This window comes from Jaculus jaculus, chromosome 13, assembly GCF_020740685.1.
Source record: "Jaculus jaculus isolate mJacJac1 chromosome 13, mJacJac1.mat.Y.cur, whole genome shotgun sequence".
In the NCBI taxonomy this organism is placed as follows: Eukaryota; Metazoa; Chordata; class Mammalia; order Rodentia; family Dipodidae; genus Jaculus; species Jaculus jaculus.
This window is the reverse complement of record NC_059114.1, coordinates 91,040,018-91,067,265: the sequence shown is the minus strand read 5'-3', so window position 1 is coordinate 91,067,265 and position 27,248 is coordinate 91,040,018. Positions and strand designations below refer to the sequence as shown.

Genomic DNA, 27,248 nt, shown 5'->3' with positions numbered 1-27,248 from the left:
TGTCAGTAAATCGTTCTTTATCGCTGTGGTTGCTGTGTTTCATTTAAATAAAGCAGTGGTGATTGCCGAAGCAATTCTCACAGTGACTTGGTGACATGTATTTGTTAGAATTGAAATTAGACAGCCAGCAGTCAAGAAAAAGAGGCAAGGTGGCAAAGGTTGTATACATGATTTACATTCAGTTTATGACAGCACTTTTAAAAACTACAAAGTGTTGGAAATGTTTATAGAGATGACACTCGAAAGTCAATAAAGTTGAGCAGTTACTCCTTGCCTTATCATCCAGAAGATGAAGGCACTATGATTCAACATTTACTTTAATCAGAACTTGGAAAGAAAAATACTAAAATTTTCAATATAGCCAATTAAATACCTTGCACTTAGTGACTGAGATAGCTTTCCATTTTTGTATTGTTTTCTGGCTGAATTTAGACTTATTTGGTGCTGTTTTTGTCTCTTCTGAGTTGGGATTAAGACTGGTTCTCAAGGGCAGGGTGCCAGGTTCAATTTAGCATTAGCTGGTTCATGGCTATTCTAGCTAATGAAGCCATTGATTGAGTAATCACAAGGGACTCGCTGAGTGTGATGTGCTTTTTCTAATTAGATGAATTTATCAAAGAGCGACTGCATATCTGTTTGTTATGCTTATAGACCAAGGGCGTACACACAGTATATTGTTAGACTGCAGAGTAGAGTGTTGTGCTGATTAATCTTCTGGCCTCAAGACTCACTCTGTCCATTGCCCACGCTGACAAAAGTGCTTTACACTTTAGTCTCTTGGGTTTGGCCAATGGGTGGCATGTATCAGGGGACAGAAGCAAAAGGAGATCAGGAGGTTTGTTCTGCTGCTGACTCATCGCTGCTGGATTCTGCTACCTCAGTTTTCCCTCAGGTCCAAGGGCTTTGAGAACTTCCAATGTGTGGCTGCACCTTGAGAATTACAGCAGGTCCCGTGTGCTCCTATTGAGCACAATGAGACTCTTGGAGTACAGTCTTAAACACATCTGGGTCGAAACTGATATACATATATGAAGCCATCAATATTTTTACTCTCTACCCTTGGTACACGCAACATTGACACTATATGATATCACAACTTACAAGCATCTATCTAATATCTTCAAATTATTTTCCTAAAATTTACCTAATGTCTTCCATCTCAAAGCATTTCTAAAAATGTTGAAAGCAATTGTGTCTCATGAATAACAATATTCCCATTTCACTGTGGTTTGGTTTTCTTTTGCCTACAAAGCTGCATGACACTTTCACAAATTGGTACTACTGTTTTGTTTGTATTATTGTTTGGTTATTATTCTTTTCTTCAAACCAGTATGAAAGAGCTCAAAATAAGAATAACCAATGAAAATCTTAAGTGCCTTCAATCTGATAACTTATTTCATAATATAAACTCAATGCTCTTCCTGAAAAAGTACCACAATTAGCAAATATATTTGGGAAACACAACTGGTACATTTAACATTTTTTTTCTAATAAATTCATATAATTAGTAAGACACTTCTGTGCACATGCTACAAGAGAAGAAAAGCAAACATTAGACACTCTTTTCATTTCCCTTCATTGCACTGAAGGAAGTGTTATGACTGAGAACAGCCAGTGTATTTCACTTCTACTGCAACACACACACACACACACTCACACACACACACACACACACACAGAGGCATTGATTATGTCCTTTAACATTTACCTACCCCTCTAATGACTGTATTTTATGGTACTGTTTTTCTGAAGTACCTTTCCCATTTCAACAGCTTAGCTTCTTTTTCCATTTATTTAACTCTTTTCTATATTTCTGCCAAACAAGTTAGACAATCATTTATTTTGTTTTCGTAAGCTACAAAGTTAAGATTTCCTCAAAATGAATTTTTGTTATAAAATATGCCTTTTTTCAAGGCTAATATAAAGTTAATAATTATTATAAATAGAATGCATATAATAAATATAATATATAACATAAGTATAATGAATGAATAATAATAAATAGCTCATATATTTCATCATTGTTCTAATGGATTTCCTGAAATATATTTCCTAGTTATAGTATGAATACATTAATTATAATTATTTTATTACTTGCTTTAATTTTAGTAAATTATTATTAATGCATGTAAATTTTTATGACTTTATTTCATTTATTTATGTTTGTTTTTCTTTTTCAAGGTAGGGCCTCACTCTAGTCCAGGCTGACCTGTAATTCACTATGTAGTCTCAGGGTGGCCTTGAACTCATGGTGATCCTCCTATCTCTGCCTCCTGAGTGCTGGGATTAAAGGTGTGCGCCACCATTCCTGGCTTGACTTTATTTTTTATTTGATCTTTTTGTCAATATTTTATTGTGATATGAAACATATTTGTACCGAATTTGACAGATAAAACTTTTTTCTTCAACATATTGATTTAATTTGTTAATTTTAATTTTTGACTTTTTATCCTAGCATTCCATCTAAATGTGGACTGAAATTTTTGCAGTAATGCTATCAACTTCTTTAATTTCCGTGTTAACTCTCAGAGTCCACGTTCTTTGATTAATTTCTGTTCAGTAGATTTATCACACCTTTGTAGGTGAAGACAGCTTCACCGTATAACTGTCCTTTTAAACCATGATTAATGCTCCTGTATTTAATTCCATTTCATCTCATTGCCACTTGCTATTCATTAGTACTGTTGGCACAATATTTTTTGTTCTTTTGTTTTTTGTGCATCTGGTAAACACATAATAATCTATGGTTTCCATAGTTCATTTTTTCTAGAGGCAGGGTCTCACTTTATCCCAGGTTGACATGTAACTGTCTCTGTACCCTAAGATATCCTCACACTCATAGCAATCTTCCCAGTTCAGCTTCTGGAGTGCTGGGATTAACAGAATGAAACACCATACCTGGCTGGATATGAAGTACTTGAACTGCTATTCTTTATAGAGAATTCATTGTCATTAAACAAGAGTTAGTTGGGTATCATGAATTTATATCTTCTATTTTATTATTTTTGTCACTTACTTTATGCTTGCACTTCTTTTTTCTTCTCTTTCTACTTATTCAAGATTGCCCCTTCTCCTAAACTCATATTGAATGGCATTGTTCTATTACTAGATGTTCCTCTCCAGTAACATATACAACCCCACCTCCGCTTTTATCTTCTCTAATAAGGTGAGTGTCTATGTTTCACATATCAAATATATTTTAGCTACTATTATTCCTATAAGATAATAAAAATAAGGTGGGCTGAGGAAATGGCTTAGCTGTTAAGGCATTTGTCTGTGAAGCCTAAAGACCATGGTTCAATGCCCCAGGACCCATGTAGGCCAGATGCAAGAGGGGGCACATTTGTCTAGAGTCCATTAGCAGTGGATGGAGGCCCTGGACCACCCATTCTCTCTTTCTCTCTATCTGCCTCTTTCTTGCTCTTTCTCTCTCAAATAAATAAATAATACATTTATAAAATCATAGTAAGTCTACATTTTTAAATTATAAAATATAAAGGGCCAATACATTGTTCATCATACATCTTATCTTAGGAGTTTCTTTGAGGGAATGCATATAGGTTCAGGTAAGTCTGAATTTTCATGATGACATCTAAAGAATAGTAGTAGCATAATTATTATGTAGAAAATGAGGTAGTATTTAAGTGGAATGGTTTTCAAGATAATTATGCTATTCTAATCTTATTACTTCCTTTTCATGATAAAACCTTGATGTATATGCACAGAAATTTAAAGTTAATAAATAAAATGTTTATTGGTTCGATGCATAAATTATCAGGATAGTGCTTTCTTAAACAAGTCAATGTTTACCTATTTGAGGAATTTTTTAATAAATCCTGGAAATTTTCTAATGTATTGAGAAGAAATTCAGTGTAATGTCAACACATTTTATTTCGAAGATTCAACCACTCTAGTTGCAAAGCATAATTAAGTATATATAAATAAATCTTTGGATATTATATAGAATTAACATAGCAACGCAAGATGTTAAGCATATAGATATGAAGAATCACTGCACATTATCATAGCACGAATAGTGAATGTTGCGTGTATTAAAAATTCTAGGCCCTCACAGAACGCAAGCAGGGCGAAGGGAAATGATGGTACCAACGCACGATGTGTCCCTACAAAGTACATTCATAGTAAAAAATAAAACATGATTTTGTTTTACAAATGCAAATTCTTAAGAATGGTGCAGACAATGACTTATATGTGTAAAGCAGAGAAATAAAATTTAAAGGCAGACATTGTGTCTTTTAAAAACTATCTATGAATTACCAAAATGTACTTGTCAAGAGGCTAAAATTTTGGTGAAAATCCTAGATTTTCAGATGCTGACTCATTACAGTTTTTACTCTAATGGAAATGGAGGAAAGAGATAGAACAAGTATAAGTCTGTCTTGAAGCCAGTAGTCAATATGGCATGTGATGTTAATGATACAAACTAATAAACCCATAAGTCTGCCATCGTGTAGCTGCCTTTTAGTAAAGTAAGCGGTTGACTCACTTTCACTTGTGGGATAATCCTGTGGGTCGAGGATTCCTGACTCCTGCAATGATCGAATACAGGAGTCTACCAGCTCCAGGCCTGTTGTAAGCTCATCTTCGATATCTTTTTGACCATCTGAAATAAGATATTTCAAAGTGATAAATGCATAATTGGTTACCATTAAACCTTTTCTCTCTGTCTCTCCTTTTAGTTTTTCAAGGCAGGGTTTCACTCTAGCCCAGGCTGACCTGGAATTCCCTATGTAATCTCAGGGTGGCCTCGAACTTACAGTGATTCTACTACCTCTGCCTCCTGAATACTGGAATTAAACAGGTGGGTGGCCACACCTATCTAGGTTCTCTTTTATTGTGTGTGTTTTTGTGCTGTACAGACATGTATGTGCAGATCTGCTCACCCATGTATGCTCATTTGCATCCCACAGAACTATGTCAGGAGTTCTCTATCACTCTTCCACATTATTTCACACACATACACACACACACACACACACACACACACACACACAAACACGGGGGGGGGGTCGGTGAGGGGAGACTTACATTCAACCTGGAACTTCCTATTTTTCAGCTACACTGACTGACCAGGGAAGCTCACAATCCTACTGTCTCCAGCTCTCTCAATGCTGGGATACAGCCATATACTGTCATGCGCAGATTTTTACTTTGGTTCTGGGGGGGTCAAACTCAGGTTTTCAAACCTATAGAGCAAGCATCCTTACCGGCTGAACCATGTGTCCAGCCCCTGAGCTATCATTTAATAATCAAATCCTACCTCTATCAAGCTATTGCTAACAGTGTAACAACAGAAAATAGTTGCAAAATAGTCTTGTAAGCTTTGGAAACAAGCATCATAGCCAAAGTTAATCAATGCCTTGGAAAATAGGCAGTGAGTAAAAAACTGAACTCTCCCTAGATTGTGAGCTATCACAACAACTTCACTTAGATTTAGTGTTGTATTTTTTTCCTGTTCACTTTTATGGATCTTCCCAACTTCATAAGAACAAGTTGAAGTAGTGTTGATACAGTGAGAGAAAGAATCTATAAAGAAGTGATACCTTACCTTGTGATTGCCAATGAAACTGCTCTTCTGCTGAACTGTAAGAGAGAGAACAGAGCTATAATGCACTGATCACAAAAGAACGGGCTCCAATCCACAGAAGCAAAGGCACATTAGAGTAATAATGCTGGCTCCAAGGAATTTTCTTTAATTCCTCACAGAGGAAAGGGACCCCATTCTGTGATAAAGTCTTAATTTTCATGTATTTGCTATACATCCCTTTTGATTCACAGGCAATACCAGATTACAAATGGACATTATCCAGTAATTTTTAGAATGATAACCCATTACTTTAAACAAATATAAATTCATCCAACTTGTTTCTTACAATAGCTTCAGACTAATGCAGTTTCACCCAATAATAGTTATTTTAAAATACAAGCTTGAATAGTGTCATATGGACTTTTTAAGGTAGCCTAGTAAAGAAATAAATTTGTATTTTGTTCTTTTCCACATGATATAAAATAACTCTTTGTCTTCACTGTGACATTTCATAGGAACTTTTTTTAAAGATTTTTATTGTGGTTAAATGATAAAGTTTAAAAGAAAAAACAGTTTATGAATGAATAACACCAAATGAAGATATATTACTAAAATTCTTACCTAAAAACACATTTTATAAAATGATATAGCTACAAAGAATTGCTCGTATATGTGACACACCATTGACACTTTACAAAGTGGACCTGTGACTGATTTATTTTGTGTGATTTATTAAATAAGTAAAATAATGTTTCTGAATGTTAGCCACTCTCCTTGTACATGCAGACATTTCCTACATTGCTCCTTTTTCTATGTCAATAATTGATGAGAAATCTGGATGCCAATTACTGACAGGTTCCATTTTGAGAATGATTTCCTACACTTATTTCACCAGATCTTTTCCTTGGATCAAGCAGCTTCTATGAATAGCTCATCACTTCCTCGGCAGAAAGTGGGTTTTAGACCTTTAATTTGTACCTTAGAGGCAGCTTCTGAATACATTTATGGGAAGAAAAGGGGATTCTGGTATAAATCAATGCTTAGAAAAGCCATGATTGATGTAAATGAATATAAGAACAGTCCCTTTGGAACATATGACTATTAGAGGGTGTCTTGCTCCCAAGACAACCCCTCGTAGCAAAGTGGAAAGCCATTCTGCAATGATAAGAGCTAAATACAGAAGATATACACGAAATGGAACTATAAATTCAGTAATAGCAAGGTCTTTTCATGTATTAAAAAGAGATCACATTACATCAAAGTAGAATGTAGCCACAAAGTTCTTTAAACCAGGAAAGTAACCCCAAAGTCAATATTTAAAAACTGTAAGGCAGTTTTCCTTAGTAAGTGATACTGAATGGAAGGCAGTTCCACCTTAAAATTCAAGAATCACCACAACAAACCTTAACCATGGTTATTCTAGCTAGGTACTCTTTTGGGGGCTGCTATTACTTATTTTTTATGTGCTATTATGATCATATTCTTTTAAGTTATACAAGTTGTATTTTTGGAAAATAAAGCTGAAAGTAAAGATGGAAGGGGTTGTAAGTACATAAATCCCATGATCTTAATATTAAACATCAACCCCATTGGTCATTTTCATTTTCTTTTCTTTCTTTTCTTTTTCTTTTTTGATTTTTCAAGGTAGAGTTGTGCTCTAGTGCAGGCTGACCTGGAATTCACTATGTAGTCTCAGGGAGGCCTTGAACTCATGATGATCCTCTTACCTTTGCCTCCTTAGTACTGGGAATAAAGGCATGCTCCACCACACCTGGCCTTCATTGGTAATTTTCATAAACTGGGTTAGAACTCAGGTGTGTTGATTTTGAGTTGTTTCAGATGTTTATTCTTATCAGAATCATCTACAGCACTTCATAAATATACCTATATTGATCCAGAAAATCTGTAGACTGAGCTAGGTATCTTCACTAAGTAACAAGATTCTGTGATCCTTATGGGCTACTAATAGTAGGAAGCAGTAAGTGATGCATTCACTATGAATTTAGAGGCACTCCAAACTATGTTCTTCTACATTTTAAGGCTAGAAACCCTCAAGATGGCATAACCTCCAAGATCTGAATATGCCCTGGATTTAGATCAGGGTAGACAGGACATTCTGTTGTAGCACACTGAATGATGGTCTTCCCCAAAAAACAAGTCACTTTAATACCTGCAATCTGTGCATAGCAACAAATTTGGACAGTTTTTGCAAATGAAATTACTTGGCTCCAGATGACATTACTCTGGATCATCTTAAAATCCTATGGTAGAAGTCCTTGTAAGAAGAGATTGAAATAGACACAGACATAAGAAGAGAGGTGGGTAAACTTCAAACTTGTGGCCTCTAAAACTGTGAAAGAATAGATCCCTATTGTTTTAAGCCACCCATGTGGAGAAATTATTATGAAATCCCTAGGAAATAATTTTTTTATTCTTTCATAATCAAAATAGATTTCGTGTCATGCCCACAGGATATGCTAGCATCTCCATACCAACACATGTCTGAATCAGTCAAGGCTTTTGCTGTATATTAAGGACTTACTATTTCACATCAATTATGAATGCCATTTCTAAATGGAGTTTGACAATGTTATAAAACCAAACTGGCCCTTGAAATACCAAAGCTCAAAGTCCCCATCCACAACCCAAAGGCATGGGGATAACTTGCCAATTACCCTGCACGTAAAGCATGCAACAAGTCCATGGCAGCCATCCTCCAGGTTGAGCAGAGTTTTGATCTCCTTTCTTTCAAACACACGGGGGACAATATTGCTCAAGCCTGTACATGAAGATGAGATTAAAGGAAGCCTCGAGTGAAGAAGTGACAGGTGTCACCTCCTTCCCACATACAGCAAGGCAGGCATGCTGCCTCCATGCACTCTCCTATCTTAAGCCTTGTGTCTGCATGGGTCTTTGAACGACAAGGAGTGGACAGTTCCAATCACAAAGAACACAACACGTTATGTTATGTTAAAACTGAAGCTGGGGGCGGGGGGTGCTGGTGGTGAAGAACATCCCCCTGACTATAATGGCTAATCTGCACTGTCGACTTGATTGGATCTTGAATAAACCAGGAGACAAATCTCTGCATGGCTGCAATGGAGCTTCCAGATCAGGTAAATTGAGGTGGGACCACCCACCTTAACTATGTGAGGCACCATCCCATGGGTCAGAATTCCAGACTGGATAAGACAGAGAGTGATTATGATCACTCTTCACACACTCTTCACTGCGCGTCCTGCAGACGCAATGTGACCAGCTGCTTCCTACGCCCGCTGCCATGTTTTCCCTATCGTCGCTCTGAATTGGAGGCAGAAATAAGCACTTCTTCCCCTAAGGTGCTACTTACAAGGCATTTCATCATAGCAACGAGAAAGCAATGAACACACTGGCCAGGACAGAAATACCCTAATGCATTGTGTTCATCAGACATCTCTTGCTTCTCAACTTTTCACTTGTAGAGGACAGAGCTGAGTAAAATGTGTCCAGGCAATCCTATCTCAAAGAGGGTGGTCCCTTGACTTTGTACATCTTTGGGGGTTTGTCTATTCATCTACACCCATGAGTGATTCATCGTAGAGGGCTCCACATCCCCATATTATATCATGTCTATTTTTCAAGTCTTTCAAATAACACTTTTATTATTAAAACTGAGAAGAATTCCATTGATGCTGAGCATCAAACTGTTCTTTCAAAGGAAAGTCACATTCCTCCTGGGCAAAAAGCACTAACCACTTCGGTGGTTCCCCCTCCTTCCTTTCATGCAGCTAAGATGCATTCAGAGTATGATGGGTCTCTGAGAACGGCATCCCAGAGAAAGCGGGCTTGGGCTCCATCTCCTGTAAGTGCGTGTTTTACTCTCTCTGATGGAAGAAGAGTCTATGCAATTGCATGTATTATGCTCTGGGTACCCTCTCTTAAAACTGTTGTGACATAGAGGCTTTAGAGAATAATAACAATAATAAAAGGAACTGTTCATTTAATAAGCATGGGTCATGCCTCTGTCTCAGACACTCTTATCAGGCCTTGGGAGTCACCTGAAGTGAACTTGCTCTCAATTATATCACTGAATTTAGTATCATAGAAAGTCCATTTTCAAAACACCTTAAGTCCTTTTGTTTCCATTTCACACATGAAGAAAATGACAGAATTGCTTCTACAATATATCAAATTTGAGGTTGTTGCAACATTTCTAGTCAGCAACTAATAACTTTCATGTTCTGAGGGCATGAAGTATCAGGAGAGAGGGACTAGCTTAAACAAAAGCATCACTTTCAGTTCCTTAAGAAGTTATTCTCACCACTGCCATTTCCAGCATGATAGTCTCCCTACCCACCTGCAGGACATTTCTAGTAACACACACACACACACACACACACACACACACACACACACACACGAAAGTTCAGAGGTTGCCTTAATGTCAAAAAAAGACACAAAGCAAACCATTAGTACTGATACTCTGTCTCTTATGGGCCTGCTCGAGTACATTTTCTTAGTTTCTTTTTCAACTTTGGATGCCAAAGCATCAATCTCCACTTTGTTTCATAAACAGTGTTACTGTGCCCAACTTCGTTCAAAATGAGTAAATATGAAGATTATGTTAGTTTGCTCTGAAGTCAAGCAATGTGCTTAAAACATAAACCATGGAAACCACTGTAAATAAACTGCTTCCAAAGTAATGTTTGACTCTACCCCCCAGGAAAAAGAGATCTCCGTGTTGGTGATATCCACATGTCTTGGCCTTGTATCTACCTGAAAGTTGTATTCAGTATGTGATTTTACAGCACCTCACCTGAAGAGGCCCTGGCTGCCAAAAAAAGTAACCTTAGTCAAAAGTCTGGAATACTATGAAAATTTAATGTGTATCTTAAAATGATGAGGATTGACCCACATCAAGTTTTGCTTTAGGCAACTGCTGCCCTTATACAAGTATGCTGTGTGCAGCACTGAGTGCTTTCTGGTTCCCCTTTAGTTACTGCCTTGTGGGTCCCAAATTCCTAAGTGAAGGTCAAAATATCTTCCTTGTGCAAGAAGCATCTCTTTTTTTTTTTTTCCCAGAGATTTCTGATTTGATGACTTCCATAAAAATATAGTCTTATAATGATTATAAACATGTTTATGAGCTATCATAGATATGACAGATAGTACTAGAACCACAATGCTCCTAAACCAAACAGCCAGAAATATATTGTCAATAGGTGAGCTCTGAATCCAGGTGCCCTGTGATGGAGTCCAGCTCTGATAGAGGGATGGCACTGATTCAATAAGTTCGCTTACTTCAAGAGGGTATGTGCATGTCTGGGCATCAGAAGCCTAGTATATCTAGAGGAGCTCTTAAAATTGTTTATAACTTTGGGCTGGAAAGATGGCTTAGTGGTTAAGGCGCTTGCCTTCAAAGCCTAAGGCCACAGGTTCAATAACCCAGTACCTACATATGCCAGATGCACAAGGTGGCACACGTATCTGGAATTTGTTTGCAGTGACTAGAGGCTCTGGTGTTTCCATTCTTTCTATCTGCCTTTCTCCCTCAAATAAATGAATAAAAATAAAATATTTAAATAAATTGTTTATAAATTATGATTTGTCATGATTATAATAAATTATTATGGATGATCAGTATTAAGGTCATTGTCCAAAATCTGATTGATGATGGCTATTTCATTCTGGGTTTTTTTTTTTTTTTTTTTTTTTTTTTTTTGGTTTTTTGAGGTAGGGTCTCACTCTGGTCCAGGCTGACCTGGAATTAACTATGTAGTCTCAGGGTGGCCTTGAACTCTCGGCAATCCTCCTACCTCTGCCTCCCGAAGGCTGGGATTAAAGGCGTGAGCCACCAGGCCCGGCAAATGATGATGGCTATTTCTTACTTTGGAGTACATTGTGGTCTTCTGTAGGGGGTCAAAATTGGAGCAGAGATAGGGAAATGTGAGCAGGAGATGTGAAAAAAAAAAACCTAAACAAGCATGGTGATTTCTGCATTTAGGCTGTTGGTTGTACAAAATTCCTCGTAAATATCAGAGAAATTTCTTCACATATTCCTAGATAGCATTCTTTGTGGCTTTGGGGACCCAGAGAGAGAGTCATCTCTATTTATTTATTTATTTGAGAAAGTAAGAGAGAAAGAGGCAGAGAGAGGGAGAGAATGGGCACACCAGGGCCTCCAGCCACTGCAAACGGACTCTAGACACGTGCGCCCCCTTGTGCATCGGGGTTACGTGGGCCCTAGGGAATCAAACCGAGGTCTTTTGGCTTTACAGGCAAACGCCTAACCACTAAGCCATCTCTCCAGCCCCATCCATGTCTTTTGTAATAGTTTGGCTGCTGAATGTCAACACAGGCCCATGTGTTAATGACATGACCCTCAAGGGGGCATTTATGGGAAGACTGTGGAACCTTTGGGTGAAATGAGGTCATCAGGTTATTGAAGAAAGCCCCAAGCAGGGGCTGTGGAGTGCTGGTCTCTCTCTCTCTGCTCGCCCAATAGGGAGGTGAGGAGTTTGCTCCAGTCCACATTCCAGTCTGTGACAGGCTCAAAGCAGTGAATCCAATATACCATTGACTGAATTGGACAAAATGTGAAACCAAATTACCTTTTTCTTTTCATGCAGGAATGATCTCAGGGACTTTGCTACAAATGACTGATGTAGCTGCTGATAGGATGGGGCACTGGCAGCCAAGTACACAGAGCCAGGTGAGATGCCGCGTGAAGAATTATGCGCAAGGCAGGTTGAAACCAGCTCTATGGAGTCTTCAGGACGTCAGATGATGACTACAAGCGGGGATTACTCTTTTGAGAGCCACAGATACTTTTCCTACAGGGACTTGATGAGAGTTACATGTTTAAAATCCATACCATAGTGCCAATAACATACTATTTGTGACCAAAAACAACAACAACAACGACAGCAGCAACAACAAAAAAACTAACCAACAACAACAAAAAACTTCAGAGGAACCAAGACCCAAGAAAGAACAGCCAATTTACTGAATGAATGAAGTCCAATAGTTCAATCATATGGAATTCAACTTGTCCATGTTTTCAGACCAATATCTACTATTCTATGATTAGGCCTTAGCTTTTGCAGAGTTCATTTGGTCTACATTTTCCATACTATACTGGGGACAACAAAGCAGTGTGTGATCTTCAAACAAAGACAACTTGCTTTCCAGGCCACACTGTACAGGGTCTCTCCTGACAATTGCCATCGTTTCTGCTATAATGAAAACCAGAAGACCCATTTGCTATTTCCAGAACCATGTGATAAAATATATCAAGCTCAAATAGCTGTTATTAATTTCTGTTTAGTTGGAGGCAGAGGAAATCTGAACTCCTAAGCTAACTTTGTTGGCGCTGGCGACTGACAAATTACCTGACCAACTGACGCAGCAAAGCGAAGGCTGCTGCATCGCAGCCCAAATACACCTGGCTCTTGTTCACACCGCAGAGGCTACTGCCACACGTGGGAGTGAGCCAGCCAGTGCCAAACAGCCGACAGAGTGCATGCATTTTGTTTTGTTTTAATTCCTGCGAAATAAATACTCCAGTTTCTAGCAACCACAAAGTGTCAGCCCGAGGCCATCATCCTAAATGCGCTATCTACACAAAAGCCAAGCTCTTGCCATGGGAAAGAAATACATTCAAGTGTCTCTTTATGGCATTCATTTTTATAGTTTAGGAGTTGATTGTAGCTATATTACAAGAGACATATTATGTACAAGACTCACTACCAGAAGCAGCAACAAAAATTGTATTATAAAAGAGAATTTCTCACACTCTATCTCCTTCTATAGTTTCCTGGGAAACTTCTCATGCATGGGATAGAGATTATTTTTAAATGATTATAGCAGTACACAAGACATTTATTGTAGTTGAAATGTTTCTAACATTTCTATCATAATATCTCTGCCAGTGGGAATTCTATAAATTGGAATATAGCAAGTTACAATTTGTGATGAGTAGGGATACAACTTTGAAATCTTCTCCAACAGTTGACCTGAACCATCTGTGTGGTTATGTGCTAATGTTACTGTGTTATACATTGATACACTGATAATGGAACTTAGGTGGTCTTCATAACTCAGTTAGAGGCCGATCAGTTTGAACACTTTATTCCCCAAAACTAAGAATTAACAGAGAGATCTCTAGATCTTGCAGCAAGGCGGATTCAAAGAGATAGAATGAGGAGACTTGCTGTGAGGGAAGCTGTGTGAATCTTGATTTTGCTGGTTGTCACACAACGTGATCTGGGTGACACATTTACATAGAGCTAAGTGTACCTGCATACCTAATGAATAAATGCACGGAAACCTGGAGAGATCTATGGATTATACCAATGCCCTGGGTATGGTACTGTATTCCTCACCTAAGATGTTACTTTTAGAGCTGGACCATGCGATGTTAGAAGTGAGCTTCCTGTGTAACTTATTTCACACTTTCATATGAATTGATAACTATCTACAAGTAAAAGAAAAAAAAGAACGGTTGGGGTATGGTTTAGTAGTGCTCTGTATTCTATTTCCTGAATTGACTTTGGCACATACAAGAATTTTTATATAACCCTTATACTCAAATTTAATAATGTCTGGAAGTAGTAAAGAGTAAGAAAGGCAGGGATAGAAATGGAAGGAAAGGGAAAGAAAGGAAAATAAGGAAGAGAAGCCGCAGCTCACTTATGGCTCCCTTTTGTTCTTCATTCTTATCAGCCAGAGCCCAGAGGAACTGCTCTGGCTCTTTCTGGCTTTTCTCTGTGGGTGCAGGTGTTACCGCTGCAACATAATACGCCAATCACGCTTCCAATCAGGCGCAAGGAGTGCGTGGCCCTTGGAGGCCAGCGTGCGCATTAGACCTCGGCCTCCCTGCTCATCAGGACCCGGGCACTCCTTTGCACTGCCTCAGGCTGCCACAGAGTATGTAGCACCACGCGGAGATAAACAGAGCTCAAGTCGTAACGTATGCCCTGTCACTCCAGATCTCGCACAATGTAAGCCCTGGCTCTCTGCAAACACACTCTGAAGTTAGGCCGTCCCATGATGGCTAGTATGGTCCTGCCAATGGCCACCTGCTTGTTTGTTCTTCAGCCTATTATGTGTACTCTTGGGAATTGCTCTCCTTGATTAGTTACATGTGTCTGTTGTTTTCCATATGTATTGTACTGAAAGAACTCACACTTAAGTCACTGCTTTCCAACACCGAGCGGTGAGATTACAAACTGAAAGACTGGATGAATCTCCCACCTGCAGGCACACGGCAGCTGGTATCTGGAAGTGTTTCCTCAGGAAAGATCAAGTACTGGAATGCTGGTCTCACTAGATATCACCACCACCCGTCAAGTGACGAACATGTTTCACAGTCATGAGCTGAAATCTCTACTCCTGTCACAGTTAAAACATTTATCAGAACTCCTTGTGGGGACCCTTTCTGTCCATTTTCCACTAAAAATGTCCTTTGTAACCCAGACTGTTACTTATTGTGGTTAGAACTTTGTGTTACCTTTTGGTCCAAAGAGTCTGTACTTATAAGATAGTAACTTCCCATTCACAAAGATTCTTGCCTTGACCGAACTTTGGTTAGGCTTTCTGAGATTGTTTTTCCAATTCTAATATACTTTCTTATGCTGTCAGTTACGATAAGAATTTCTGACCTCAGCGTCTTGTTCAGCAGCCTCCCTCATCCTTGACATCTGGTCAGGTAGCATCTTATCAATCTAACCTGCCTTCAGAAAGCATCCTGTTGGGCTGAATTCCCTCCCCCCTTTCTCCCTATTGTATGAAATTTTCAAGCTATTGAACCTCATCACCCTGTTCTTTGCCTATCAATTCGCACACTGCGTAGTTATATTTGGAGGTGAACCCGTCATTTTCCCCGACTGTCAAATGCTACTGTAGCAAAATACAAAGAGAGTCACCCTTGCCGGTCTTTAAAATTGCCAGTGAGCACCTGTTTCCTGTAACTATAGCTTTCCCTCACCTGAGGAATACCGAGGAAGTGGCATCCCTCGGAACCTAAGTCACAAGCATGCAGGGTGGGGACTTCATCGCTGTCGGCTGCTGTCAGTGCGGTCACCCAGGACCTCGGGTACAGAGCCCCGTGTTGGGAGTAAAGGCTACCGGGACTCCTGAATTCGCAGTAATTCGATCTTTGCAATGTGAGAGAGAAGCGGACCCAGAGACAGAGTGAAGGAGCCATGCACAGGCTGCATGACTCGTGTCTCACTCACTGACAGCATTTTCACTGCCCTGCTGGAGTCATCGTGGGTCGCGGGAGTTGAACAAGACCGAAAATGCCTACAAAGAAAGAACGTGGGGTTGATGCTGGAGTATGCATGGGCGCCGATATCTCCCAAAGGCCACCTTTCCTGTCGGACTGGTAAAGCCCTCTGACAAACATCGATGATGAACCTCCACTCTTGCCTCACGTTCCTCACTGTATCCAGTTAGTAATCAATCAGGAGATGCACTTGAAGTGACATAAATAGAAGAGCCTCCACGTGCCCTCTTCCTCATCAGTAAGAGAGTGATAAGAGAATGTGTGCATACCAGACAGTGAGACAAAACGCTGAGGCAGCTTGTGCAGCACACTGACCTGATAGGAACCAAGTTCCTATGTATATATGGGCTATAAAACATGAGCGCTGTCATTTCAATGACTCTGCTTACACTAAAACACTTTTCATTTTCATTTACATCTAGAATATGACATTATAAAAAGGAATAGCAAAATTCATGCTAATAATTTAAATTTTTAACTATTATTTACATGGAATTATATAGGAAGTTGAGAGAGAAATTATGGAAGGAAGAGAAACGGCTCTTGTTATTTTGTGTGTCTGTGTGCGTGTATGCAGTTTGTATGTGTGGTGTGGTATGTGTCTGTGTGTGGGTACCGAGGCAGGCACGTGGAGGCCACAGCTGGTATTCTCCTATACCCCCTTTTCCATGTTTTCTTGGTATAGTGTCTCACTGAACTGGAGCCACAATTAGGGCTGACCAGCAAGCCCTAATGATTCTCTGGTCTTTGCTCCCCTCTGGACTGGGGTAGCAAGCATGCATTGTCTCTCCTACATTTTTATGAGGGTTCTGGGGAATCAAACTCAGGTGAGTCAGGCCCTTATGTGGCAAGCATTCTTACTTATTGAGCCATCAAAACCCCTCTTTTTAAAATTTTTTTATGGTTAATTTTTATTTATTTACTTGAGAGTGGCAGAGAGAGAGAGAGAGAGAGAGAGAGAGAGAGAGAGAGAGAGGCAGATAGAGAGACAGAGAGAGAATGGGCACGCCAGGGCTTCCAGTCACTGCAAACGAACTCCAGACGCATGCGCCCCCTTGCACATCTGGCTAACGTGGGTCCTGGTGAATCGAGCCTCAAACCAAGGTCCTTAGGCTTCGCAGGCAAGTGCTTAACTGCTAAGCCATCTCTCCTGCCCAAAAAAACCCTCTTTAAATACCTTTAATAATATTTCGCTGGCTTTTTGTACAGGAGACTGTGTGCTTCTACTGTGCATCTTAACTCAATGTCACTATGGTCTATTCCTCGTAGAAAAGGTGGCAACTATGTGATAATGTATATGAAGAGCTAAGTTGCAAAAAGTATATCATCAGATCCTCTCCTCCCTATCTTTTAAGCTTTACCTAGCTGCCTCTCTCCTACTCAGGGGGCCTGGAGTTAAACTCAACATCATTGAAATTGATAATCTAAAGCAGGAATCTGATCAAAATAATCTTGGTTTCAAAGGTGTCACTATTAGTCTGTTGCTGTCAGAGCAAACTGAAGCTCTTCTGCAGGGCTTGGCCTGTTTGAAAGAAACTCTTGACTTACCTTGAACCCACTGGCTCAGCTGCCTGCCTTAGGTTAGGATGTATGAAGCTCTTTATCCTCTGAGAACCTACAGCAGCTCGATCACTTACAAAGCATCCCAGGGCACACGGGTCTCAGTGTTCATCTACGCTGAACCATGTGCTCCTTCAAGACCCAGACCAAACATCATCTGCCTTTGAATACCACAGTGTGAAGCTCTGTGCTTGATACTCATAAAAACGTGAGCTCATAGGTGGGAGGCAGCACAGAGAGCACAATGCAGAGCTCCTCTCAATAATTTAAGAGCATCCTCTGTTTACTTTGCTGAATTTTTTCTTCTTTAGAATTGCACTGTGAGAAAAAAGGGGATTGTAACACTTTTATTCTTTTTCTGGCATAAAGCAATAGTGGAATAAGTAAGTCTTCCCATGAGTGAATATTTTGATTTAGACAACCATGTTTGGAATAAAAGCCCTCACCAATCAGCAACTGAACTATAAAACATTCTCTCTCAAAATCATCCTTATATTCAAGACTGATAGTTAATCTCTGGTTGCCAACTTGACAGAGTTTAGAATCATCATGGAAACAAAACTCTTTGCAAGTGTACTTAATAATGCACGTCTAAGGTAGGACGACACTCTAAATGTGGTTGGGTGTCATGTCACAGGTTGGGTTTTCTAAACTGCATAAAAAGGACTTCAGTAAAGACTCATAACCAAGCTAGAACTCCAGGGGTAAAGTCAGGCAAGATGGGGCCTCCATTAATCGTGTGTCTTAAAGGACCTCCTCTGGGTGGGCACAGGGATACACATTCAGGAATCTGCCAATTCCTACCTGTTCTTGTGCAAAACTAGGGGGCAACCTTGGGCTGAGGTGGGCAGGTGCCTAACTCTGCTGGCTGAGTAGAGGAGGGCAGGGTAGTCTGGTGACCAGCCTTCCTCCACACCCCATGCACTCAGAGGGGGAGCCAGCCCACCGAGAAGTTTACACTCAGTGTAGTAGGTAGGTCCAGGTGCCAGCAGAGCCCACACTGCCTGTCCCACTGTCTGCCATGCACCGCCACCCATCACGTGGGTCCCTGCAGCCTCACACTCCCTGCACTACTGCCTACTCCCATCGAGCTCTGGATCCCCCAGCCTCAGGTCCCCCGGGTGCCAGAACCAGGCCCATACTTCTGCTCCACCAAGCACCACAGGCCCAGCACGCCTCCACTGTGCAAGAGCTGGGGCCGAGCTTCTCCTGACCATCCCCCGCTGCCACCCCGTTGTAGGTCCCCATCCCATCCCACCAGGGAGGGCCCCCACCTCACAACCCCAGGCTCTGAGGGTTCCCACGCCACCAGTCTCAGATCTTTCTGGCCTTGGCTGCCTCCTCTGATCATGCCAAGCCACTCTACTGGCTGCTTACACATTTAAGGCCCACATGAGGCACCTCCTCAGAAACCTCAGTCTGGCCCAGAGCTCACCCCACCAAGCTCTCCAAACCACCTCTATTTTTCTGGCACCAGCATCCATGGGCCAGTGCCTCCCTTAGGGTAGTGGTCCTGCCCATGAGAAGGGAGCACAAGGGTATCTAGCAACCACCAGCCAGAGGGTACCAGTGTGTCCTTCACACCCTGCTCAGCTGGGGTACAGTGTGGACACAGGGGCAAGTGCAACTGCTCCTGAGCCCCCAGGAAAGGCATGGCTGTGATTATGGGCTGAAGGATTCCAGACCTCTAATCACAGTTCTTGTATCAGCTGGCAGTCTAGAGATGCTGGTGCATTTTCAATCCCTTCAACCTGTACATCTGTGGATACAATGACATCCCACTCCAAGATGGCTCACACCCAAAACAGAACACTCACCACAGATCCTACAAGGGCAAATACTTGCCTCCTCTGTAATAAAATAGACTTTTACCATGAGAGGAGTGGACCCCTGAGGCTGACTAGGCCTGCAATGAAAGTCTCCAAAGAAAACATAGAGGAGACAATAGATAGAATCCTAAAATGAAAGCTCAATAAGCTCTATGGCCTTAACCAAGCACATTGTTGAACTGGAAGCAAACCATCAAAAACTACTAGGATTTGCATAAATGTAATGCAAAGAAATCATCTCTTATAGCACACAGCTTTTGTCACTAGGCTTAAATTAATTGAGGAAAACCAGACAGACTGCAAAAGAAAGATAAATGAATTGAATGTGAGTCAACAAATAGAGGATCTCAATAACCAGCTGATTAAGCTTAATGAAGACATGATTACATTCAAGAATGAATTCTAAGATGCATTAAGAAAATCAAGCCATAGCTGAAACTAGAACTTGACAGAGGGATGGATAGGATACAGAAATATGTAATAGCAAGTGAAAAACATATAGAACTTGTAAAAGCCTGTTTAGAAACCCTCACTAGCAGAGTTAATTATGTGGAGGATAGAACCTCAGGTCTGGAAGACAAGATAGAAGAAATTGTTCAGGAGCTCAAAAACTTTGATAAACTAAAACATCATGCAAACAGAGTATGAGGGAATAAATTCAGGGAAAAGGTATGGAGAACATATGCAACAAAATTATTGGAAGGCCAGGCATGGTGGTGCATGCCTTTAATCCCAGCACTCAGGAGACAGAGGTAGGAGGATCGTCATGAGTTCAACCCCACCCTGAGACTATATAGTGAATTCCAGGTAGGCTGGGCTAGAGTGAGACTCAAGCTTAAAAAAACAACAAAAAAAAAATATGTTGGTGGAAACATTCCCACCCTCTCAAAAGAGAACCCATCCAGATGCAAGAAACACCAAACAGACTGGACCAAAGAAGAAAGTTTCCAAGTCACATCATAGTTAAAACTCTAAACATCTAAAACAAAGAGAGTGTTAAAGCAGCAGGAAAGAAACAACTCATTGAAACAACCATCGGAATTACCTCAGATTTTTCAATGGCATTCATGAAAGCCAAAAGGGCTTAGAATGGAGCACTTCAAAGTCTAAAAAACTATGGCTTCCAAACCAATCTATTGTACCCAGTGACAGTATTCCTCATAGTAGACAATGAAAGGAAAACGTTCCATGGTTAAAGCCAGCTCAATGATTATATGAACACAGAGCTAACCGTACAGAGGAGACTTCAGGGACGTAAGTACCCACACAGAAGAGTCAGTCAGCGAACCGCAGAAGCTGTCAAGAGCAAGAACACAGTAACCAGTACTAGAGCACTCATGAAAATGCACGAAGCCCAAGAGGGTCCCAAACCCCTTTCAGCCTCCAACATGGCAAGGACTAAACCCAGCCGCATAGTGACTACCTTAAATATGAATGGTCTCAACCCACCCACCAAAAGACACAAGTCACATGGTGGCTCAGAAAAATGGACCCTTCTACCTGCAATCTGCAAGAAACCCACTTCACTGCTCAGGATAGACACCTCCTCAGGGTCAAAGGAGGCAAAATGATTTTCCAAGCAAATGGAAATAAGAAACAAGCAGGTGTTACTAAGTATATATCTGACAAAATGAACTGCAAACCAAAAGTAATCAAAAAGGGCAAAGAAAGCCACATTTTACTCATGAAGGGAATCATCCAACAAGAGGAAATCATAATCACAAATTTATATGCGCAAAACACAGGTGTACCACATTAAAAAAATGACAACAAACCAGAATAAATCCAAACACCATTTTTTTTTTTTTATTTTTCAGAAGGAAGATAGATCTGAGGACAACCAAAATCTGTCAAAAAAAAAAAAAAAAAAGAGGGTTGGAGAGATGGCTTAGCAGTAATGGCACTTGACTGCAAAACCTAAATTCCCATGTTCCATTCCCCATATTCCATGTACGCCAGACCCACAAGGTGATTATCTGCAGTTTGACTACAGTGACGACCATGTGAATTCTTTCTCTCACACACATTAAAAAAAAAAAAGCCAGTTTATTGGGCTAGCCCCAGGGGAAAAATGATAGCTGTCTCCCCAGCAGAAGAAGAACCACCTTCTTTCACATCAGCCAGGGCCCAGGAGAAACCACAGAATTGGCAAGGTGAGAAAGACTGTTGCTTCCTCAGCCAGCCTGACAACCTGCACCTGGGTGGAGGAGGCAGACACTGAGGACACTCAAAACACCACAGCAGAACCCAGAAGCTGCTGAGAGCGCAACACTAAAGTAAATTTAAAACACTCTCACCATGGCCCAGGGAATTTGAGGAAGAGGGGGTAGAAAGACTGTTACAGGCAGAGGGTGGGAAGAAATATCCAGAAGCATTGCCCCTTCCCCCAACAATGACTGCTGCTGTCACAGCTCATAACCCACAGCCCCCTGGTGAACACCAGCAATCCCACTGAGGAGGGGCCTCAGTGGAATGGGGGCAGGGAGGAGAGAAATGATGGTACCAACACATGATGTGTCCACACAACTTTCTACTGAGAGAGAGAGAGAGAGAGAGAATGAACTCAGCATTTATCACTCTTACCTTCCTGTTTGGGGTGAACTGATGTCCCCCATAAACTCATGTACCGCGAATCTTTGATTCTTAGCTGATGAGGGTTTGGGAGGTGGAACCTTGCTGGGGGGATGGTTGGGGGGCTGGCTCACAGGTGTTTAAGCCAGTTCCCCTTGCTAGAATTCAGTTCACTCTGTTAGTGTTTGCCATCTGCTGAGGCAGAGGTGATGTCCAGTCTCTGCTCATGCAGTGTCTTCCCCTGCTGTCATGGAGCTTCCCCTTGAGCCTGTGAGCCAGAACCCAGGCCTTTCCTTCCACCAGCTGCTGTGGGTGGGGTGCTGTTCCAGCAACTGAAAGGCAACTGCGCCACAATGGGACCTGCCTACCCTACGTGCACTCTCCTCTAGGACTATAATCCTGACTGTAAGTGAACCAGATGCTCCCTTTCTTAACTTAGTGCTAATTTCATTTGGTCACAGCAACAAAGAAGGGACAAAAATAACAGAGTCTTTTTTTGTTGTTGTTTTGAGGTAGGGTCTCACTTTAGCTCAGGCTGACTTGGAATTCTCTATGAAGTCTCAGGGTGGCCTCGAACTTACGGTGATCCTCCTACCTCTGCCTCCTGAGTGCTGGGATTAAAGGCATGTGCCACCACGCCTGGCCAGAGTCTTTAAGGTAAGAGTGAAACCTTAATTTATATTTTTACACATCTATATCCACTTATGAACCGTTTCTTTCTTCAAGTCAGAAACATACATCATGAATCAAGAGAAGGCCACAGTCGGTGAAGTTATTTCTCTGTGTCTCCCACAGGGGCTGCATTTACATATCTAAAGAAATCCTATTCTTTCAAGTATGGATACATTTGATCCTAATTCATTGCTGTGCCTTTGGTTTTCAGGGGTTACACTGGGTTCACCTATAAATTTAAGACCACTAATTTCCCTTTCTCTAATTATGCTCATTGAAATATTTCACTCACTCAAGCTTTCTGTGAAATGACACATTCTGTCACTGAGAAATGTTGCAGAGTGTTCCAGGTGGTTTCTAACTGGGGACACTGTAAGAAGATAAATCGGAACACAGTGGTGGCAGTTGTCATTACTATGTCCCTGCACTGATCCAGATGTCATCATGTTTGTTTAAAGCAGCAGGGAAAGCCGGACCCAGAGTGAGGCTTCCGGAGGCAGCTCAGGAAATTCGCATCCAGACAGCACATCCTCCACTTTTAACTTTTTGTTTTAATCTGGTTTGAGAGGAACTGACAAAATCCTCCTCACCTATTGTGCTCAAAAGAGATGAATGGGTTGGGTAGAGAGATGACTTAGCACTTGTTTGCAATCCCTATTAATCTGGGAACATCCCTTCTTTCTGTCTCTATTCTCTGTGTGTGTGTGTGTGTGTCTCTATTTGCAACTAAATAAATCAAAACATTAAAAAAATAAGAGGTGACTGGGCATGGTGGCACACACCTTTAATCCCAGCACTTGGGAGACTGAGGTAGGAGGATTGCTGTGAGTTCAAGGCCATGCTAAGACAACAGTATCAGCTAGAGCAATACTCTACTCAAAAAACCAAAAAACAAAAACAAAACAATGTCAACAACAACAACAAAAATAGGTGAGTAGGTGGTGATTTAGTTCCCATCAACCCAATGCCAAATCATACAACCCTGGAGAAGCTGCTGAAAAGAGACATTTTTCTCAGGAAAGGCAGTACATATAACAATATGAATGTTGAAAATGCAATAATAAAACCCATTGTTTTATGCACTAACTGAAAACACCTTAATAAAAGAAGGAAATGGAAAGGTATCTATGAAAGAGTCTCTAGAGAGTGAGTCATCGCTTGTTGAAGCACCAGTGATTATCAGCGGAGGAGAAAGGTCATGCTTACACACATCCCAAGTTGAGGTTTCCTTCTTTTTATTTTTCCATGTAGGGAGAGAAAACTCAGAAACCAACTGATGGGCTTGATCTCCGTTCTCCATTTTGTTGTTTATTATATATTTAATATGAAAAAAAACACAGGAAAAGGAGTGAAATGTTCATAGGGAAATTCATACATGTGTACACACATGCATGCATGTGCACAGGCACACACAAGCACACATATCATAGCACAACCAATAACAACACAAAAGATTCAAGTGGCATAGTTTTGTACTGATTGGGAGCTTGGGACATTTGTGAAATATCAGTATATCACCCAGGGACTAACGCATGGAAATGAAATTTTAATATGTCAGGATAAAGTAAACAATACACAAGAGCCATGGTATATGTCTCCATTTTTTTTTTCATTTTCAAAGATTCAGTAAAGTATCTCTCATATTATAACTATAAATTTATCTATCACAGGGATAAGGTTTGAGTCTTAGAAAAATAACATCACTGTTTGAAAGAAAGAATAAACCAATAGTATTTACTGAAATTATATTTTTATGCAAAATAAAATAGTATCCATCAGCTGTTTTTTTTAAGAGAGGTTAATCCACTTCATATCTACAAGAGTTTTCTTCTTCCTGGGGAGTCCTGTTTGGGGGGGTGTCCTATTGCTTATATACTCCTACTGTGGTTATGCTTCTTGCAATGAATTGTGTCAAAACAAAGCCAAAAAGCTCTTGAAGTAGAACTTTGCACATAAACACAATAAATCCAGGCTGGGGAGAAATACAGACTATGGAGAAACATTTTCTTGCAAATCCTTTCTGAGTTCATTTTCCCAGTACCCATATGCAGCCACATGCACAAAGTGGCACATAAATCTGGAGTCCATTTGCAGGGTCAAGAGGCCCTGGCACACCCATGGGCTCTCTCTCTCTCTCTTTCTTTCTCTCTCACAAATATATATTTAGTAAACATTATAAATGCATGAAAAGACCAGAAAACCAAACAACAGCTATTAGACTAACAATCCTGATTGAATAAGTCTACCAAGTTAAATTAGACACACATAGATCAGCAGTAAATGACATAGAATGAGGCAGACCATTCTTAATTCATTTCATTAGAAGTGGATGCCAATTTCTTATATTTCCTTGAATCTTAAGTGGCTAGTAGCCTTCTTAGACCAGTGAAATGAAGCAATAATGGAACTTAGTATCTTTCTAGCCATCTGCAGGCTAGACCTTAAGAGCTCTGTATCTGTATATACCTTTATAACTTTTTGGGAGCCAGCCTCTATGTATTGTGTTTGGCTAGTCTCTGACCACCATAATATAAGGAAGCCTGAGTTAGCCAGCTGGAGAGACAGAGGAGCAGTAAGATGCCAGGTATATTAGAGAAACCATGCCCCACTTCACATTTGAGTCCAGATAGTAGAGTGAACGATCTTGGTTATGTCACTATGAAGAGAAGAACTACCTACATATACCACACCTGGATTCCACACCCACAGCACCCTGACTAAGCAAATTCATGTTGTTAAAGACAATGGGCATTTGGTTACTTTGTTAAAGAGTAATAGTCAACCAAACCAATGCACACAGCATAGGACAGTCTTGGGCAGCCAAGATAATAAATGAAGCTGGTCAAATGATTGACTTTCAAATTTACTGAAATTATACATCAAATTTGAAGAAATGATAGTTGTAGAAAATCATGGCTCAAGAGTCTTCTGGATTGCATGTTGAGTTACTATTATATTTTGCTTAGGCACTTTTGAAGAAGTGCTGGATGCAGGGGTTGGTGAGATATCTCAGTTGGTAAAAAGTATTTGCAGTTCGAGCATGGGGACCTGAATGTGATATCCAGAACCCACATAAAACGGTAGGGTGGGCAGACTGCATATGGCTTAGCCATTAAAGTGCTTGTTGAAAAGCCAAAGAGGGCACACGCGTCTGGCTAACGTGGATCCTGGGGAATCAAGCCTCGATCCAGGGTCCTTAGGCTTCACAAGCAAGCGCTTAACTGCTAAGCCATCTCTCCAGCCCTCCCCAAGTTTTCTATGCAAAATGAAGCATCAAGCACAATTAGATAAGCATTTGAAAAGGAAAATGGACAGATAAATGAATATATGATGAATTAAGCAGATTAAACCATTAAAGGTAAAATGTAGGTGATAAGTATATAACTAAACTCAGCCTTAAATAGCTAACATTTAAAAACCAATTATCAGAAAAGAATTACCTACTATGTTATTAAGATATGACAAAAGAATGTGTCGCATAGTCTTGAGTCAAACATATTCCATCGCGTAAAAAAGAAAATGGTGGGCTGGAGGGATGGTTTAGCGGTTAAGCACTTGCCTGTGAAGCCTATGGACCCCGGTTCGAGGCTCAGTTCCCCAGGTCCCATGTTAGCCAGATGCACAAGGGGGTGCATGCATCTGGAGTTCGTTTGCAGTGGCTGGAAGCCCTGGCGCGCCCATTCTCTCTCTCTCCCTCTATCTGTCTTTCTCTCTGTGTCTGTCGCTCTCAAATAAATAAACAAAAATTAAAAAAAAAAAAGAAAATGGTAACAGGACTGGAGAGATGTCTCAGTGGATAAAGGCATTTGCTTACAAAGCCTGATAACTGGGATTTGATACCCAGGATTGATATAGATTCATGTACAAAAAGTGGCATATGCATCTGGAGTTCATTTGAAGTAGCAGGAGGACCTGATGTGCCCATTCACTCTGTCATGCTCTCTTTCTCTCATAAATAAATAAATATTTAAAAAACTAACAATGTCTGCAGGCCATCCCTCTACATAATCTATTCGAACATGTCAGCTACACATGCACAATTATAACACACACACACAATACTTAGTAAAATGGTTACCACTGTTTTTCTCTAATAATAGTGTAAGTAATATATTTTATTCTAGTACCAAAATAACAGATATATTCAGTGTCATTCAAAAGAACATCTGGATGATGTTCTATTCAGTTTAGCAAACATTTTTCCAAAAACCAGGTTTTTTAGTCACTGCCAGCCCCAGGTGTCTATCTAATGTAGAAAAGGCAGCCACAGAGAGGACCTTATACAGAAGAAAGCAACAATCACCAGTGCTGAGTTTGCATATAACTATGTTTAGAAAGGCAAGCGGGAGGACTAATTAGTCTCTTGGGCTGTATTTTGCCAAATCTTATGGACCACAGAGTACTCACATCACATTACTTTGCAACCTCACTTCACAGATTTCAGTGTGCATAATGTACGATTCAGTTTATTATTTAGTCAGTATGCATTTCAAGCCTTTCAAGTCAAATGGCTTAAAAGGCAGAGCTTATACATGAAGGACTCTTTTTTCATGCTGAGTTTCTTTTTGGGATTTGTTTTGGAGCCCAGCTATTCCTTTCAGATTTCTGGGACATCACATGTTCCCATTTCCTAGTGCTTAAGTGCTTACAAAATGACATTTTAGGGCCCGTGCATAATGGTCATAGTGGGGATAAATGATTACGGTGAATAGTAGTCACAGTGATGCAGACAGCCCTGTAGGAGAAAGAAGACTTGCCGGGGTGCAGGTGGGTGTCCTCGTGCGTGGGAAGGCTAGTCCTC

The 27,248-nt window shown here is 40.5% G+C and overlaps 1 protein-coding gene across 4 annotated transcripts in view; it reads right to left on the bottom strand.

Moving 5' to 3' along the window:
- Ctnnd2 (catenin delta 2) overlaps window positions 1-27,248 on the bottom strand; it is a 954,874-nt gene that overhangs the window by 453,013 nt on the left and 474,613 nt on the right. For all 4 annotated transcript variants that reach the window (XM_045132307.1, XM_045132308.1, XM_012947488.2 and 1 more), the window contains exons 4-5: window positions 5,570-5,604; window positions 4,508-4,624 (exon numbers count right to left, since the gene is read on the bottom strand). In XM_045132307.1, the coding sequence (XP_044988242.1) occupies window positions 4,508-4,624; window positions 5,570-5,604 (152 nt within the window). The remainder of the gene's footprint in view (window positions 1-4,507; window positions 4,625-5,569; window positions 5,605-27,248) is intronic.